Genomic DNA, 15,745 nt, shown 5'->3' with positions numbered 1-15,745 from the left:
TATTTCTGTGTTAAGTTAAAACACATTTTTTATTAAGAGAATAAATATGTCCATGAAAGGATTCCAGTTTTTGATTATTTATTAAATAAATTATTGAATTTTTTTTATTAAACTTAGTGGCGATAATAATAATTCTTAATTTCTTTTTAAAAATTCAAAACCCAAGATATGTCTGTATTAATCTGTGATATAAGTATAGGGCCTACTGTAAAGATTATTATTATTATTATCAATCATTTAAATGTTACATATTCTTAGCTGGATAATTTTACAAGTCTTTCATTGCCTCTTATTAGATCTTTTTAATGTCTAAGCCAAACAAAGATGTGTATAAGAGACAGCTGTAGTACTGTACACATTGCCAATACACATTTGTAATGCCACCATGCTGTACATACTGTAAGGTACAATACTAAAATTATTCGTAGTGTACATTATTGGGTGTCAAAATTGTTCTGAAGGCTATTAGAACTAAAAATTCCTTAATCTATTGTCTCCTGCATAATCCAGCCATGAAAGGTGCATTACAAGGATATCAGTGAGTAATCTGTCCCTTTCATCCTGTGTATTATTACGTCACTACTACCGGTACCTGTTCCAAATTCCAAAGCATTCATACCTTGCTTTTTGGCGTCAGTGACGTAGCCACTATTTCACCTTGTGGGCTTCAGTTTAAAAAATATAGATATTTATATTCATACAACAAAAATTTAAGAAATAATAACATGTTAAATATCAACCACCAGGAAGGAACGAAAAACAGGTACTGTCAAAAAGATTTTACACCAAGTGAGCTAATTTGCATGTCAAATTATTCAATTAAACAGAGGTACTTTACTTTGTTTTCATAATTCAGTTCTTCGGATTTCAAGAATTTTCTTTTCTGTTTGGGCTTGGATAGTTGCATATATTTGTTGTGGGTTTTTAAGGCACGGCACGGGTGCTAGCGCTTTGTATCTGGAAAAAAGGTGCTTTATAAATGCCAGGAGGGATAGTGATGTGTACAATATAACCCCAGTATAACCACAGTGGTAAGGACGCAAGTACTGTAGTGTCAACACTTTTTTGAAGACTGCTTACAGTATACTACCTGCGCTGAGCTAAAAACGTGAATGAAATTCAATATTTTAATTGCTTACTTTGTATGTATGTACTGTATGTACCATTTTCCTCACCAACTAACGGACGATTTTATTGGGTGGTGCTCAAATTTAAATGTATTTTTGTAGTAGAAATATAGGTACAAATATGCAAAAAACTGACTTGTTTTAATTTTTGTGTCACTGAAGGTTAATTAACATCCTTAATTGGATTTTTTTTTAAATGGCAGACAGTATGTCCTTATTTTGAAGCAAACAATGAGTTATTATTATCCTGACTTTGAAAAAGCAACCAATCTGATAATTGATTTCTTTTTTCCTCAGGAAACGTAAACCAGGAAACAATTGGTAGCCAAGGGAATACTGGAGTAGATGTGCTACAGGAAAAATTTATTGATTGTTTTCACAAACGAGAAGAACATTGAAAAGGCAGAACCAAATTTGATGGTTTGGAACTTTGACCGTCACTATTTGCAGCTTTGCTACCAAAATATATTGCACGGTAGCAACACGCTCTGTGTGCTTTCAACTTAGACGAATTTGAACTATCATTCAAGGACCAATATTTCGAAATGGGTTCAAATTTTATTTTACGTCTTTTAAAACGGAACTCAAGTTCGTCATTGAAACCTCGCATTGACAACCACAGTCTGTACACGAGTATTCAGATGAGCCAGGTGCTCGTTGAGGGCGTCTTAACTGTACATGAACCCTGGCGAAGGAATCGAAAGAAACCAAAAAGTGTTTTCCTGAGTCTGTACACGAATGACTCAAGCCCATTTATCGTCTGGTACGCAGAAAAAAATCGCAAAAAAACGCGTGGATATTTTAATATTCGTGGTGCAAAGATCGCACCGATCGGCGAGTACAGTTTCCAAATTATATTTGATAACTCTAGCCAGATATACAAATTCCATTGTGAATGTTGGGATGATAGGGAGGCTTGGTTGTACAAACTCCGAGAACAAAGCCGTAAAGAAATTTCTGTTCAATTATTCCGATCAAGTTCAACGGAAGACAACATTGATGAACCATGTGTGAACAATGACAGACGGCAAACTGACCGACCAAGCTGGAAAAGTCATCGACGCGTAGTTAGTACCGGATCCCCATTGCCTAATTTTCAACAGGGTCAAGTAGTGAACTTGCAGCGAAGTCGGAGCCAACCTCATATCCAGAAAAGGCGCATTGTGCGTCGACGACCAACTTTAAGCGAAAAGCAGCAGACCGGACTTTGTACAGTTGGCAACAAGGTCTCATGCCATCAATCATTTATACGCTCGCCGCAGGTAAAAGTAAGTCGAGGGTGAACGCTTACGACGGTTGAACTCACATTGACATTAATTCACGGTGCTTGAAATAATTCCTTTGCATCAGACTTTTAGGGGAAAAAAAACTGTTGGTCCAATGAAGGGAATCTAGCTGCCCTTCTGTGCTATATGGGGATATGTAGTAGTGAGTCTTAATGTGGCGGTGATATGTAAATGAGAGAAGATGAACTGTATTCAAAAATTCAACTTCCACACAATTTAACAAAATATGCTCAAAACATCAGTTAATTTATTATTACAGCATTTTGTTGATATAGGTTCATATAATATAATATTGAATTTTATTATATTATTATACGGTTTTGGTTTAATTTTTGAGAATATAAAATATTGATTCTCAATCTCATGTTCCAACAGTGATGTGGTCAAAATATTTCACAGAGGAAGCAATGCCAACATTCCAATTTTATTTTCCCACTTATAATAAATTAACATTAAAAATTTCATTAAATTTATTAATTCAGAGATCTGTATTACATTTCTGAATTTGAATAATCAGTTTTAATATTTAATTATGTAGAAATTCACTGAAATGGTGCTTGTTGTGAAAAAAATCTCAATTTGTAAACCAAATTCTAGTAATCATAACACTTGCTTGTTCTTACAACCAATAGCGATGATTTTCAAAATCCTACCTTATAGGCCTGTTGGTCCAAATTAGGAGGAAACATTGTTTCCAAAAAGTAAATTTTGATGAATTAAACACTAGTTTGAATTTTAGCCAGAATTTTTACTCCAAAAAGATTAGTGCCTTGTAAGAATATTACATTCCCAAAAAAATTACATTAAATAACAAAAACTGATTTTGGAATTTCATAAAAATGTATCTAAATGCTGATCAAAATTTATATCATGATATTTTCATGGTTTTTAAATGAAATTTAGTCAAACAAAATAAATGTTTGAACTTTTAAAAGTGATATTGAATAAGCCGTTACAATACAGTTCCTGCAAAATTGTCAGTATTATATATTTTATTTTAAAATATTTATGTAATATACTTTTTGATTATATAATGGCTAAGTTAATAAAAATTACAACAGTAAACATATAAGAAGGAAATATTGCCTGATTTTAATGTATTTTATCTTGACATACAATTTATCCCCAACAATGTTTTCCTGTGTCATAGTATACAAAAAAGCTCAATATGGTCACAAAATTATAAATATTAGTTAAATACAGTAATAAACAATTATAACACTTTAATATCATTATGTATCTTACATCATTATACAGGGTATGTTACTCTAACTGTACCATGATCATTCAAATACAAGTATTTTGTATATAGATGGAAAATTCTTCCCAGATAAACATAATGTATGTACAACAACTTTACATATTCTTAGCTGGATAATTTTACAAGTCTTTCATTGCCTCTTATTAGATCTTTTTAATGTCTAAGCCAAACAACTTTATTTACACAGATAAGGATAATCTGGCAATTAGATTTGGGCATTCCTTCTTAAATGTCAGATTCCTAACCCCTCCCCATACTGTAACACTTCCAGCTATTTGTAATTGTTATACCATGGTTATACATGTTTGTATGCTACTGAGAACTCACAGCAGCTTATCAACCCACCAGTCAGTCGGTAACACTGAATTATATTTGTGTAACTAATTCTATTAACATCAAAGATTTATTTACAAACTGTCAGCCCAACCTCGCTGAACCTCTATCATTTGTCGTAGTTAAAGATATCACTTTTAATCTGCCGAATACTAAATAACAGAAAACACTCAAAAACTAATATTAAAAAATAATTATTAGTTATTCGAAGCCAGTCATTTCTCATCCCTGTATAAATATTTTGAACTTGAGGTTTTCTCTCACGCTGTGAAGAATGTAACTCGTGTTGTTTTATGATGCATCTTACCACAGTATCACAGCCACTAATGGTTATTAGTACAGGCATCACCCGCTGTTCCTCCAGGTAACCTCTCCTGTAGAGAGATGCATTAAGCCCGCAGAGTACAGGCCTTTGATGTTTGTTGACACCTTAGCGTAGGTATCACATGGCCTAGTTACCAGCATCACTAATAACAAATAACACAAGTTCAGTGCTGTGTGAAAACAGTTGCTTGCACGCACCGTGTTCCTCAGGTTGCACCTATAATTTGCGTGGGAGGTCGGTTGAATTGTAGGAGAGTTGGACCTAAAAAACTCAACATATTATTTAATGATTATTATATAAAGTGATATATTATAGATCTCTTTAATATCCAACAGATATCAGTATATTTTTTAACTTGCATTTTATATTGGTTTTGTTTTATATTGGTTTTTGCTGTACTGTACTTCCATTTAAACAATATTTTTACCTCATATGGGCATTGAATATCATTACTATTATTATGTTAAGTTTAATTATATTTTGCATTTATTAAAATATTAATTTCATACATACTTGAATTATGCATATGTAGGGCAACTATGTAGAGGAAAAATACCATTTCCAACATAATGAAGTTATTATAGTAAATATATTTGTATAATTCATATAACGTCATTTATGATAATATGTAATGTCTGTACAATTTATAGATCACTAAAATGTCTTCTTGTTGTGTTTGGCTGTGGATGTTTAAAGTGTTCTCATTATACCAGCGTTTACTAGCCATTTCTTGTGCTTCAGTTCAGAGTATTTTTATTTTATAGTAAAAGCAGTACTTGAATGTCATTAGCACTAATCTTGTTTTTATCATGAACATTTCAATTTCAAAATTTTAATACTGAAAAAAAAATGTGTACATATTGTAACAAAGCTCTAGATTATTATGAAACATGAGAAATAAGTTTCTGCCCAATAAAATGAAAAAATTATTGATGATGGTACTTTGCAATTTGGATAAAAATTGAGCATACTGGTTTTGCTTTTCCATTATCATTAAGAATTTATTTCTCTCTCGGAGCACACTTGCCAATTACAGTATGGAAATTTGTGATGATCTGTAAACTAACCCCCAATTCACACAAGAAGACTTCTTTGCTAGGGAAATTTTAGCACACACCCCCTGCTAAATTGCATCTGTGTGAATGCCTATCTGTGTAAGATTAGCTTGCATACTGTATAATATCAACGTAAAAAAAACATTGCACATTGCAGAAACCTGTAAACACTCCCAATATATTTAGCAAAGATCTGTCGCATGCTCATTGGGTGGAGCTTTTATCCAATTTGTGCGTATCTTGCCTGCGTATAAATTATACTGACTTTCAGCAAGATTTGCATTCGCTTGTGTGAAGACGACAGTATCCCGGGAAGTTTTTGGCACGTGTAATATTGTGTGAATCGGGGTTATTCTCATTATGGGGATCAGGTAATAATGGAGTTCAGGAGTTTTAAGACTCGAGAACATGTAATGGGAAGACAAGCATATTAAAAACCCTAGTCATGGCTAGTTTTTTTAAGGAAATCGATGAGATAACATTTTTTATTATAATGTTCAGTACTCTCACTAAAATGAATTGAATAGTTTGGGTTGATAATTACAAAAGGGAATAAAATACAGTAGTGCAGTAGTTATGTATTGTACTAGCTACTTGCCTGGTACTAAAAAATAATGACATTCTTTGTATTTTTATTATCAATTACTACTATGAATCAAATTAGTGTCCTTTACCGTATATATTTCTTTCATATAAACATTCAACCTTTTCTTGTGACCAAAAAATTCAGACCATAGAGCGATGATTATAAATTTATGTTTTTATATTATAACTTGAATCAATATTTCAAATGCTAAAATGATCAACCTTGGCGATAGAATACCTACTAATATTTTATCGTAACTTTGGTAGGATGATGGTGGTAATTTTTTTAATGTACGACATGCATATGAATGCTTGGTTATGATTTTCTGATTAAGAAGGGAATTTACTTTCATCCATCTTTTTTAAAGAAAATTAACTGCTTTCATTCATTTACATATCTTGTATGAGAAATGATGATCAAAAATGTTTTTTTTTTTAGATTAAAAAATTAAACAATAAAATATAAATAAAATTACCAATTTAGAAACTATTAAAGAAATTGCAGATCTATTTATGTGGAATTTTCAATTAACATTCCACAAAGTCCAAAATTTTAGTTTTATGAGAGAAATGTTTGTTGCTCATCTTTGTTTGGTAAATTAAATGTGAACAGACATTTTTTTTGAATATGTTACGATGTTACTTGCTCTTAAATATTTTTAAAAATAATACTGAAATAGTTATAATAACATGGAATGGTTTGATACATGTTATCTGGGTATAAGAATTGTGACAAAAGATGGTACAGTTTTAAACAATGGCAATATCAATGTTGAAGGTATGCTAAAATGCTGCCAAATATTTTGGGTAGCTGATTGATGGATGGATGGATATCGGGATTTTGGAGAACATTGTGTTCTTAGGAGAGGGTATATTTTGAAATAATACTATGTTATACTTATCTTGTCCAATTATCAATGCATTATATATTATTTTAATCCTTTGGTTATATATAATATATCATTTTATATGTGAATTTATATATCCTTAGTCCACTATTAGCGACTCACAGAAACCAAGGTTATATTTTTAGGAACTCTTACAAAAAAGAACAAGTTTTTATAGTTGTACAAAGATAAAACACTGGTAAAAAGTGTGAATGCTCAGAGAGTCAAAAAGTATGTTGTTAACTTGTTTCCATGTCTGAAAATATGTTGATGATACAGCAGAACTGAGCTTGCTAATTTTGAAAAGCCTTGCTCAGTGTCTTGTGTGTACATAGAAAGTATTTGTACAAACAACATACCTATTGTAAATGGTTATTTAAATGTGAGCTTTACCAGTGCAGTAATTCTTGTAAGGTGGGGTATTTTGAGAGGTTCAACAGCATATTAAAGCTTATCACTTGCTCTGGGAGTGCCTCTCTCCCACCAAATTTAATCAGTACTTTGAGGGAACTTCTTTCCTGAACAAAACACTAGTTCAATTATTAATTACTGTCTTTTAAGTACGTACCAAGAGAATACAAGCTATTGAAAACACAAGGGATGTGAAATTGTGGATTCTTCACTATATCCTTGGTGCCTCTATTTTTGTTTTTAGCAATATAAATTTACAACAGTTGGATACAAGATACCGGTAAATAATTTAAAATGGTTGTCACATGACCTGTCAAACCCTTATATGACTTTGTCATATGACCCGTATAACTTCTTAAATTAAATGACACATGACTAAAGACATACAAGTTATCATTCTCAGCTCAAACTTGAAAATTCTCCAGAATATTCCACTGTCAAATTGTAATTAAAGCACAAATGTAATAAAACTGACCACTGAGTAATAAGTTGGGAGGGGTTTGATCATCCCACACCACCCATACCCCAGATTCTTTTATGTGAAGGGGACATTTCACGGTGCACAGACTAAAAACCACCGAACATGAATCTTGTTTCTGTAAACGTTAGTCAATTGATATTATTTTATTATTATTATTATTATTCCATAATGTATTTACGATATGTATGTATTAATATTTTATCCAATGCCTATATTGATATATGCATGTAGAATAAAGTGCAATGCTAACGTGTTGTATCAAACAAGAACATTTTCATTTTGTTGTTATTTTACAGTCTATACTCTTTACAACTGTGCTTTCTGTAGCAGAAGATTCATTGTTTTCAATTTGAACAACTTCAGAAGACTTGCCACAAGTCTCTAATTTATTGACTTTTTGTAATGTTAGATAATTTCGAAGAGCGCCACTAGCGCCTGTTTTTGTTATGTTGTTGAATTTGGATCCGAGAAAAAGTATACTATAGGACGCCGTGTAAATAAGTAATATGGAATGCCATTGGTGCCAAAATATGATAATTTTCACTGATTAAGACAAAATTAGGGACCAGCCTACAACTTCAGGTACTGTATTTATTCAAATAAACGCCCTCGCTTTGAATAAGCTACCCCTCCTCATTTGGAATAAATGCCTCTCTTGAATAAAGGCCCCAGGTTGTTAATTTTTTCCTTGAATAAACACCCCCTGAATGACTAAACAAAACTAATGGGAGTAACACATTCTATTAATGTTCTACTCCAGTATACTTTTCAACCTGGTTGGGATCAGTAAGCCAATTTTGACATTATTGTTATTTCTCGTAATTCCACTTACAGTTAAGGGGTCTTTATTTTAGTATATATATGTATCCAATTTACACCCTAAAAATAAAAATAAATGCTTCCCTTGAATAAATTCCCTCTCAAACTCAAAAAACCTTCCCAACAATAAACGGCCTGTGGCATTTATTTGAATAAATATATTTAAATAGATCTTTAATGCAGATGTTATACAAGGAAAGTTGACATGATATTAACAGAAATCTGTATCTTGTACAAACATTGATAAACATTTATTACTTCAAAGCATTTGTTCCTAATTAATATTGATTTATTGGTTTCCAAAATTAATAAGACTAAATAATTTCCACTTTCATATTTGATTGTGATAAAGTGAGTAAATTTTGGGGAAATTCTGGATTGCAACATAATTACTCAATATTTTTTGTTTATTGTGTATACAGAGTCTGTGCTATTGGTTATAATGTTGACCCAAATCAGTAGCAGCCCTATCATTATTATTGTAGTAGAAAAGAAAGCTTTAGTGGTCGTGAGTGAGTGATGCTGCCACCTTCAGGTTCACTTAGGAATTAGTTTAAATGTATTTATTAACAGACTGTTGATTGTTTTATATTGCAATATACAATTTAATGGGTACCAACTTTTCTATCGTGTATAATTCCTGGTACAGTCAATGGATCTGAAGCAAGAACGTCTGAACAGATTAGAAACAATTATGATCAGTAACCAGGGGTGGATTTAGAGAAAAAAAAAAAGAAAGAGAAAGAAGAAATTGATCCCAAAACGCCTCAGAAGTTATTTTCGGGCGTCTAGAAAACAAAAATTTTACGGGGAAATTCCCCCGGACCTCCTAGGATGGTGTTATCTTGATCAGCCGCACTTTCGGGGTCCCCTTTTTGACATCTCTGGTAACACAAAAGAGGAAACAGACTGGATATACACAAGTAATGTAATACTGTAACACCAAACGTAAAGAAATCACGAAACATCTCATCCAAAATACAAAATCTACTGTAGCTCATATCTAGAAAATGTCCCTAAGAACTATATTAAATTCAGATACAAGCCAACGATGATGATGATGATAATGAGGATGTTCATATAATGATGTTCATGTAGAAATTGTAGATGGTGATAATGATGATGATGCGTAGTGCATTATTAAACACATACTTTCAAAGAACCTTCCTCAAATGACTCTTCAACCAAATATGACATAAACGCAACATGACATAAAGGCTTTTGCCTTTATTAGGCATATTAGTATTATTGGGCTTGTAACTTATGTTACTCAATTCATCTGAACACCCTTGACAACACAATGTTATTGTGACCCCGCATTTGAATTTGAAGAATAACTATAACTTGACAATTGTCGTACACAATACATGAACCCTTGTTTACTCTTCGTTTGATTGAAAAAAATTCGCAAGATTCTCACAAGGGCACAGTAACTATTACTATTATTATTATTATTATTATTATTATTGAACTATTTAATTACAATAACAGTACTAGAAAAATATATATCTGTTACACAACATACATAATTATTATATAATTGTAGTATGTTTCCTTTAATTTTAGCACAATCATTTGTCTATTTGTTTATACTGTCTTTACAGTGTTTTTTAGCAAACCTAATAATTACTACAATGTAAGATTTATGTATAAAAAATTTAAACACGGCACCATAATTCACTGAGCAATACGGAAAATCAACATTTAGTCTCTGCTTTTTAAAAGGTTGAATTACTATAAAAAGGACAGTGCTGAAATATAGGAACATGCTTATTTTGTTATATATAGAACATATACAATTGTTATACAATTATAGTAATAATAATAATAATAATAATTCTGGATTTATATAGCGCCTTACGTTGACACAACCTCGAGGCGCTTAACAACAACAACAACAAAAACCAAGACAAATGTAAATGTAACAAAAAATTATTATCAAATATTTGGGTTTTAGTTTAGTTTAATTAAGTTTAAATGATTAGCTTGATGATTATCAATAAATAATATTATACCTAATTTTTCAATTTTGTCTAATTGTTTTACAGTGTTATAACAAATACTCACTTAGAAATAAATGATAGCAATACACTGTTTTTGTTTATAACAACATATTATATAAGAACACTGAAATTGCTTTAAATATACAAACAAATTGAGGCCGAGGTAAAATAAGGTTTTATTATATAAAAAAAAAAAAACATAAAAAATCTTATCTGTACCTTATGTGCAGTATGTGTGACTATGTAATACTCTCTATAATACACTACAGTAATATACAGATGCACAATAATATTTTTCTTTGATAAAAAAAAATAAGAACATTTTGAGCCTGAAATCGTAAATACAAAAAAAAATAAATAACACAGAGCCTGGGCAAAAGTTAACTGGTTCTTATATATCAAAAAAGGTGTATCACATCTCCACTATTTTATTTATTACTTCAATCAGCACTTTAGTTCTTCACTTATCTTCCGGTCACCAACATCTTCATTAACTCAGAGATATTGATTAGCTTATGCTTATTAAGACATGCCAATTAATTGTGGACTGGTGATTAACACAGAATCTCCATTCTGACTCATCAAGTAAATAGTAATCAATTTTTTGCCCACATCCCATCTGAATTAATTATTCTATTCTGATTTCATCTCATTAAAAAGTCAAGATTTCAAGATTTTATATCATTAAATACCATACTTAGCCCTATTCCTGGAAAAATCAGATTTTTATATTATAAAGATTTATAAATGTAGTACAAAATTGCTAGTTTAACTGAATTTAGACATTCCTTAAACATGAAAAAAATGTAAAATAAGACTAAAATTTGTTTAAAAAAATGATTCTGAACGAGATTTTGACATTAACAAACATATCTCAGGCCTACTCGATCGACTGCAGTGTGCGAGATACGAAGTACAAAAACTAATCTCATTAGAGAGGGCACACTTTATTGAGTGTATAAAGTATTCACAAAAGCGATAGCATTCCAGTGGATCCAATCTACAACCTCTGAATTTGCCTAGTAACGAAGAAGTCATCGAGAAAATGGTAATCTCCTATGAGTTTAGTCTCTATTTCTCAATTTTTTTATTCTTTTACGTAAAACTAAAATTCATGCCAATATTTTTCCATTGTTTATAATAATTAGAGTAATGCACATTTGTTTTTTTTGTTTTTGTTTTTTTTAATCTTTTTTTAGTGAAATTTTCCCAGGAATGGGGCTTTTAATTTAAACAATATTTGCAACAATAATAATAAAAATACATGTATTCATACATTCTTGAGTATACTGTCCTCAAAGAAAGGAGGAAGGCCAGATGGTCAACATGGAGTGCTAGAATGTGGCTAGTACAGCATCCAGAGATGGACCGCAAAGGATGATAAAGGCAATGGTACGTACTTCATGGAAGGAAACAGGCAGGTAACAGGTAACTTTAAAATACCAATAATAACATTATTATTTTTTGTTTTACATCTATTTTTTATAATGATTTGTCATTTTTACAGTAGGATCATTTTAAAATTGTTACTATGATTCTTAATGTCTTTTAAGCACTCAAAATTTTAACGTATTGTATATACTTAGTGTTTTACTTACTTTAATATATTTTAAATTGTACTTGGCAATGTGTGTATTCAAACCAAAAATTTCTATCTTATATACATTTGTATTTTTTGTGGACAAGTCAATAAATAATAATAAACAAAAAAATAATACAGTGCACCAATAAAATTGTGCATTAGTTTGCAGGTTAATGTAGTTTTTCCAATTTTAGGATCATGGGCTTCAATCTTAACAAACAGGATGTCTTTTCATGACCAAAAACCAGTAGACACACCAGCGGAGGTTCTTGGATATATTCAGGGAACCTTGAAAGTAGCGGCGAGTCACTCATCGACATCAAATTTGAAAAAATAAGTACATAAAAATTTATGATATTTGTTGATAATGTTACTAAAACTTCCTCCTGCCTGTTCTAGTTTTTTTATACTAACATAATTTATTTCAGAATTATGACGGTATACCTGTTGACAGATTTTGAAATTTATTAAGCTGTACGGGTACAGAGGTAAAATTACAGAGATAGTATATCAAATCTGTGATATAATACTTAAATATGAAGCACAAAGCTTAAAAATAAATTACTGTTCAGGACTATTCTATTGTACAGAAAAGGTGATAAAAATAACGATGAAAGAAATGGTAGATTCCAACAGAACTGCTTGAAAATGTATTTAGATAAAATAAATACAAAATACAATACAATTTAGTTGGCACTGGTTTTTACATACTGTGATTTCTTTGCTAAAACCTGATTATCACTGAATTATATATTAAAAAATAAATAATGTGGTCTATTATTTAAAAAATTTTTTTTTTTCACATTCCCAACCATTTACAGAAGGTAATAAACCTAGCATAGTAGTATGTTTAATTTTACAAACAAATGTAAATATTGTCATCGATATTGGAAATTACTTTTAATGCAATTGTTAATATTACTTTCGAGTAGTTTTTTGTTCCCTTTCTACCATTTATTTGCTACACTTTTTTTTTTTTTTTAAGAACACATGTTATATGACCACTGAGGCTGAAATTGCTTAAAAAATACAGTAAGAACAAATCAAGAACAAAATTGAGGTTAAATATACTGCTGTGCAATAATAATTTTCTATCTTTGAAAATTGTATAAAAAAAGAACAAAGAGGGAGAACATTTTGAGCCTGAAATCGGCAAACAAATAAGAATACTGAGTATGGGCAAAATTTTACTAGTTCTCATAAAAAATGTGTATTTATTCTTCTGGTTTATATGAACTTTTAGTTTTTCAAACCAAAGATTCACTATGAACAAACACTTCAAATTAGCACAACAGACTGAGTGTCTTCATTCCGGGCTTTGTTATTGCATCGTGTTTACTATCTCGACTCTCTTAATGAAAGTGTGACGCTACAATATTAGCTGACCTGCAGATAGTGTCTGTGAATCCTGGTTGCATAATTACACTACGTGTACGAATAAAAATATCTAGGACGGATCACTCGGAAACCTTAAGGCTTCAACAACAATATATAAACATTATCCATGCATATCCTTATCTGAACTTTATAGAATGCAATATAAGTATATTTTAAATTTGGGCTTGATTTACTAATCTGGAGGTTATAGAAATTTGAAAAAAACATATACAAGATACAATGAACATCATCTATGCATAGATCTACTTAGCATTAAAATTATAAGGCTTCTGTCTCGGTACACAGTTTTCAACCAAATAGAAAACAATACAAAGCCTTGGTGATACACATGTTAAAAATATGCATATTATTATAAACCAGATGTTAAAGTAATAGCAACATCATAATAGACCTCAGTTCGTTACTGATGACGATGATTATTATGTCCGGGCTGATATTGATAGTAGAGATATTATCAAAAACTAGGAGACCAGTCCGTACAAGAATATTCTGAAACTGAAAATGTTTTATTTGGTAATTGAAAGTGTTTCCTTCCTTTTGTTCTATTAGATCAAGTATTTTGTTTGTTTAACATTTATTGCTGGAAATAGAATACATATTATACAAATTTAAAATTAAAGCTCAATGACACATCTACATATAGAATGGACTTATTTACTTCCAAAAAGAAAGAAAGAGTGGTAATATAACATATAATAATATTAAAAGCTTTAGAAAAAAAACAAACATTAGACACAAGGCAGAAAGGCACTATACAAATATGGGGTGCTCTTTTTACAAAATACTTTTGCGGGAAGATCATTAGTAATGTTTAATATGATTTATATTTGATTTATTGAATTTATACCACTGAGATACAGATGCAATATAACTGGAAAAGAAAATATAACTAATTTTTATCAAATAATTTACTACTATTACATAAAGACCTAGGAAAAAAAAAAATTGTTATTATATGTAACTATCTGGTTTTCAAAACAGCACAGCAGTTGCAGCTATCTTTATAATCTTCTTGAACCTAAACCAGTTTTGGCTATTGGCTATTCTACAGTATACCCAGCCTATTACGCTAAACACACACGATGCTCTAATATAATGGTCACTGTATATTTTTTCTGTTTAAAATATGAGTTTTATAATTCCTTATATTACTGGTAGGTCTATTAATTTTACAAATATTTTACTTTGAAAAAACTGAAATAAAGACAGTTGTTTGCTCTAAGATATTCATTCAGGGGGGGCAAAGCTGTCTGACACAGAATCTGACAAATCCGATTGGTGGCAATTGATTTCATACAGATTTCACAATCTAATCAGAGATGTGTGACACCCGAAAAGATAGTTTTCAATATAAGAAATGTTACATGTAAAGAAACAAATTTAAAAACCATCTTGTGGTAATGCTTTATGAATATGGTTCATGTATGTGTATAGTAATGTATGAATGTATCCTAATTACAGTATGCAATATACAAACTGAAATGTAGCATATCTTGCAGGAATATACAACCAGCAAATTTACCATAAAATTGATAATATTAAAAAAAACAACATATCACAATACATTCCTAAAAAAAATGTGATGTGAAAATAAAAAAAGAACAAAAAATGGCCATGTTTTCCTTTTCATGCAAAAATCTTTAAGTCATCCTAACTGCTAAATAGTTTCTAGCACTCATTCCATAAAAATGCTGATTTTTTTACGAAGGCAAATCTTTCATAAGCAATCAAGGATCCCATTGGATTAATTTTTATTACATCATTACGTTGGAATATTTACCCAAGGCATTTGCTTTGTTCCTTTTCTAATTAAAGTTCTAATTTATAGGAGACTAGGAATAAACAGATACGAAATGGAATTTATATATTTTTACTAGGAAGACCTTCTTTCTTGCAACATATTTAATTGGCGGATTCAAAACGTAAAAGCTTGGTCAAGGTGACTAATACATAATAAAAAATAAGATCCCTAATATAACACTTGCACTGGTAATAATAAGATATATAAATGAAGACCATCAAAAATTCATCAAAAATATTGAATATTTAAAACAATCACATGGGGGATGGAGTTGTATCTTGGGTGAAGACTTCCAATCCTAAGGTTCTGGGTTTAATTTCTATAACAGAATCGTCCGTGGTCCATCCAGTACAGGCCCGTAGCCAGGTTCTTCCAAGGGGGGGGGGGGGGG

At 30.8% G+C, this 15,745-nt stretch overlaps 1 protein-coding gene across 2 annotated transcripts in view; it reads left to right on the top strand.

Moving 5' to 3' along the window:
* Positions 1 to 8,020, top strand: part of LOC117101250 — a 52,623-nt gene extending 44,603 nt beyond the window's left edge. For both annotated transcript variants that reach the window (XM_033241196.1, XM_033241195.1), the window contains one exon: positions 1,425 to 8,020. In XM_033241196.1, the coding sequence (XP_033097087.1) occupies positions 1,673 to 2,410 (738 nt within the window). In that variant the 5' untranslated portion in view covers positions 1,425 to 1,672 and the 3' untranslated portion in view covers positions 2,411 to 8,020. The remainder of the gene's footprint in view (positions 1 to 1,424) is intronic.
* Positions 8,021 to 15,745: the final 7,725 nt, after the last annotated feature.

Source organism: Anneissia japonica, unplaced genomic scaffold (genome assembly GCF_011630105.1).
Source record: "Anneissia japonica isolate Jap-2015-1 unplaced genomic scaffold, ASM1163010v1 scaffold1859_len985614_cov190, whole genome shotgun sequence".
In the NCBI taxonomy this organism is placed as follows: Eukaryota; Metazoa; Echinodermata; class Crinoidea; order Comatulida; family Comatulidae; genus Anneissia; species Anneissia japonica.
The sequence above is the reverse complement of the archived record's forward strand: the minus strand, read 5'-3'. Positions and strand labels throughout refer to the sequence as shown.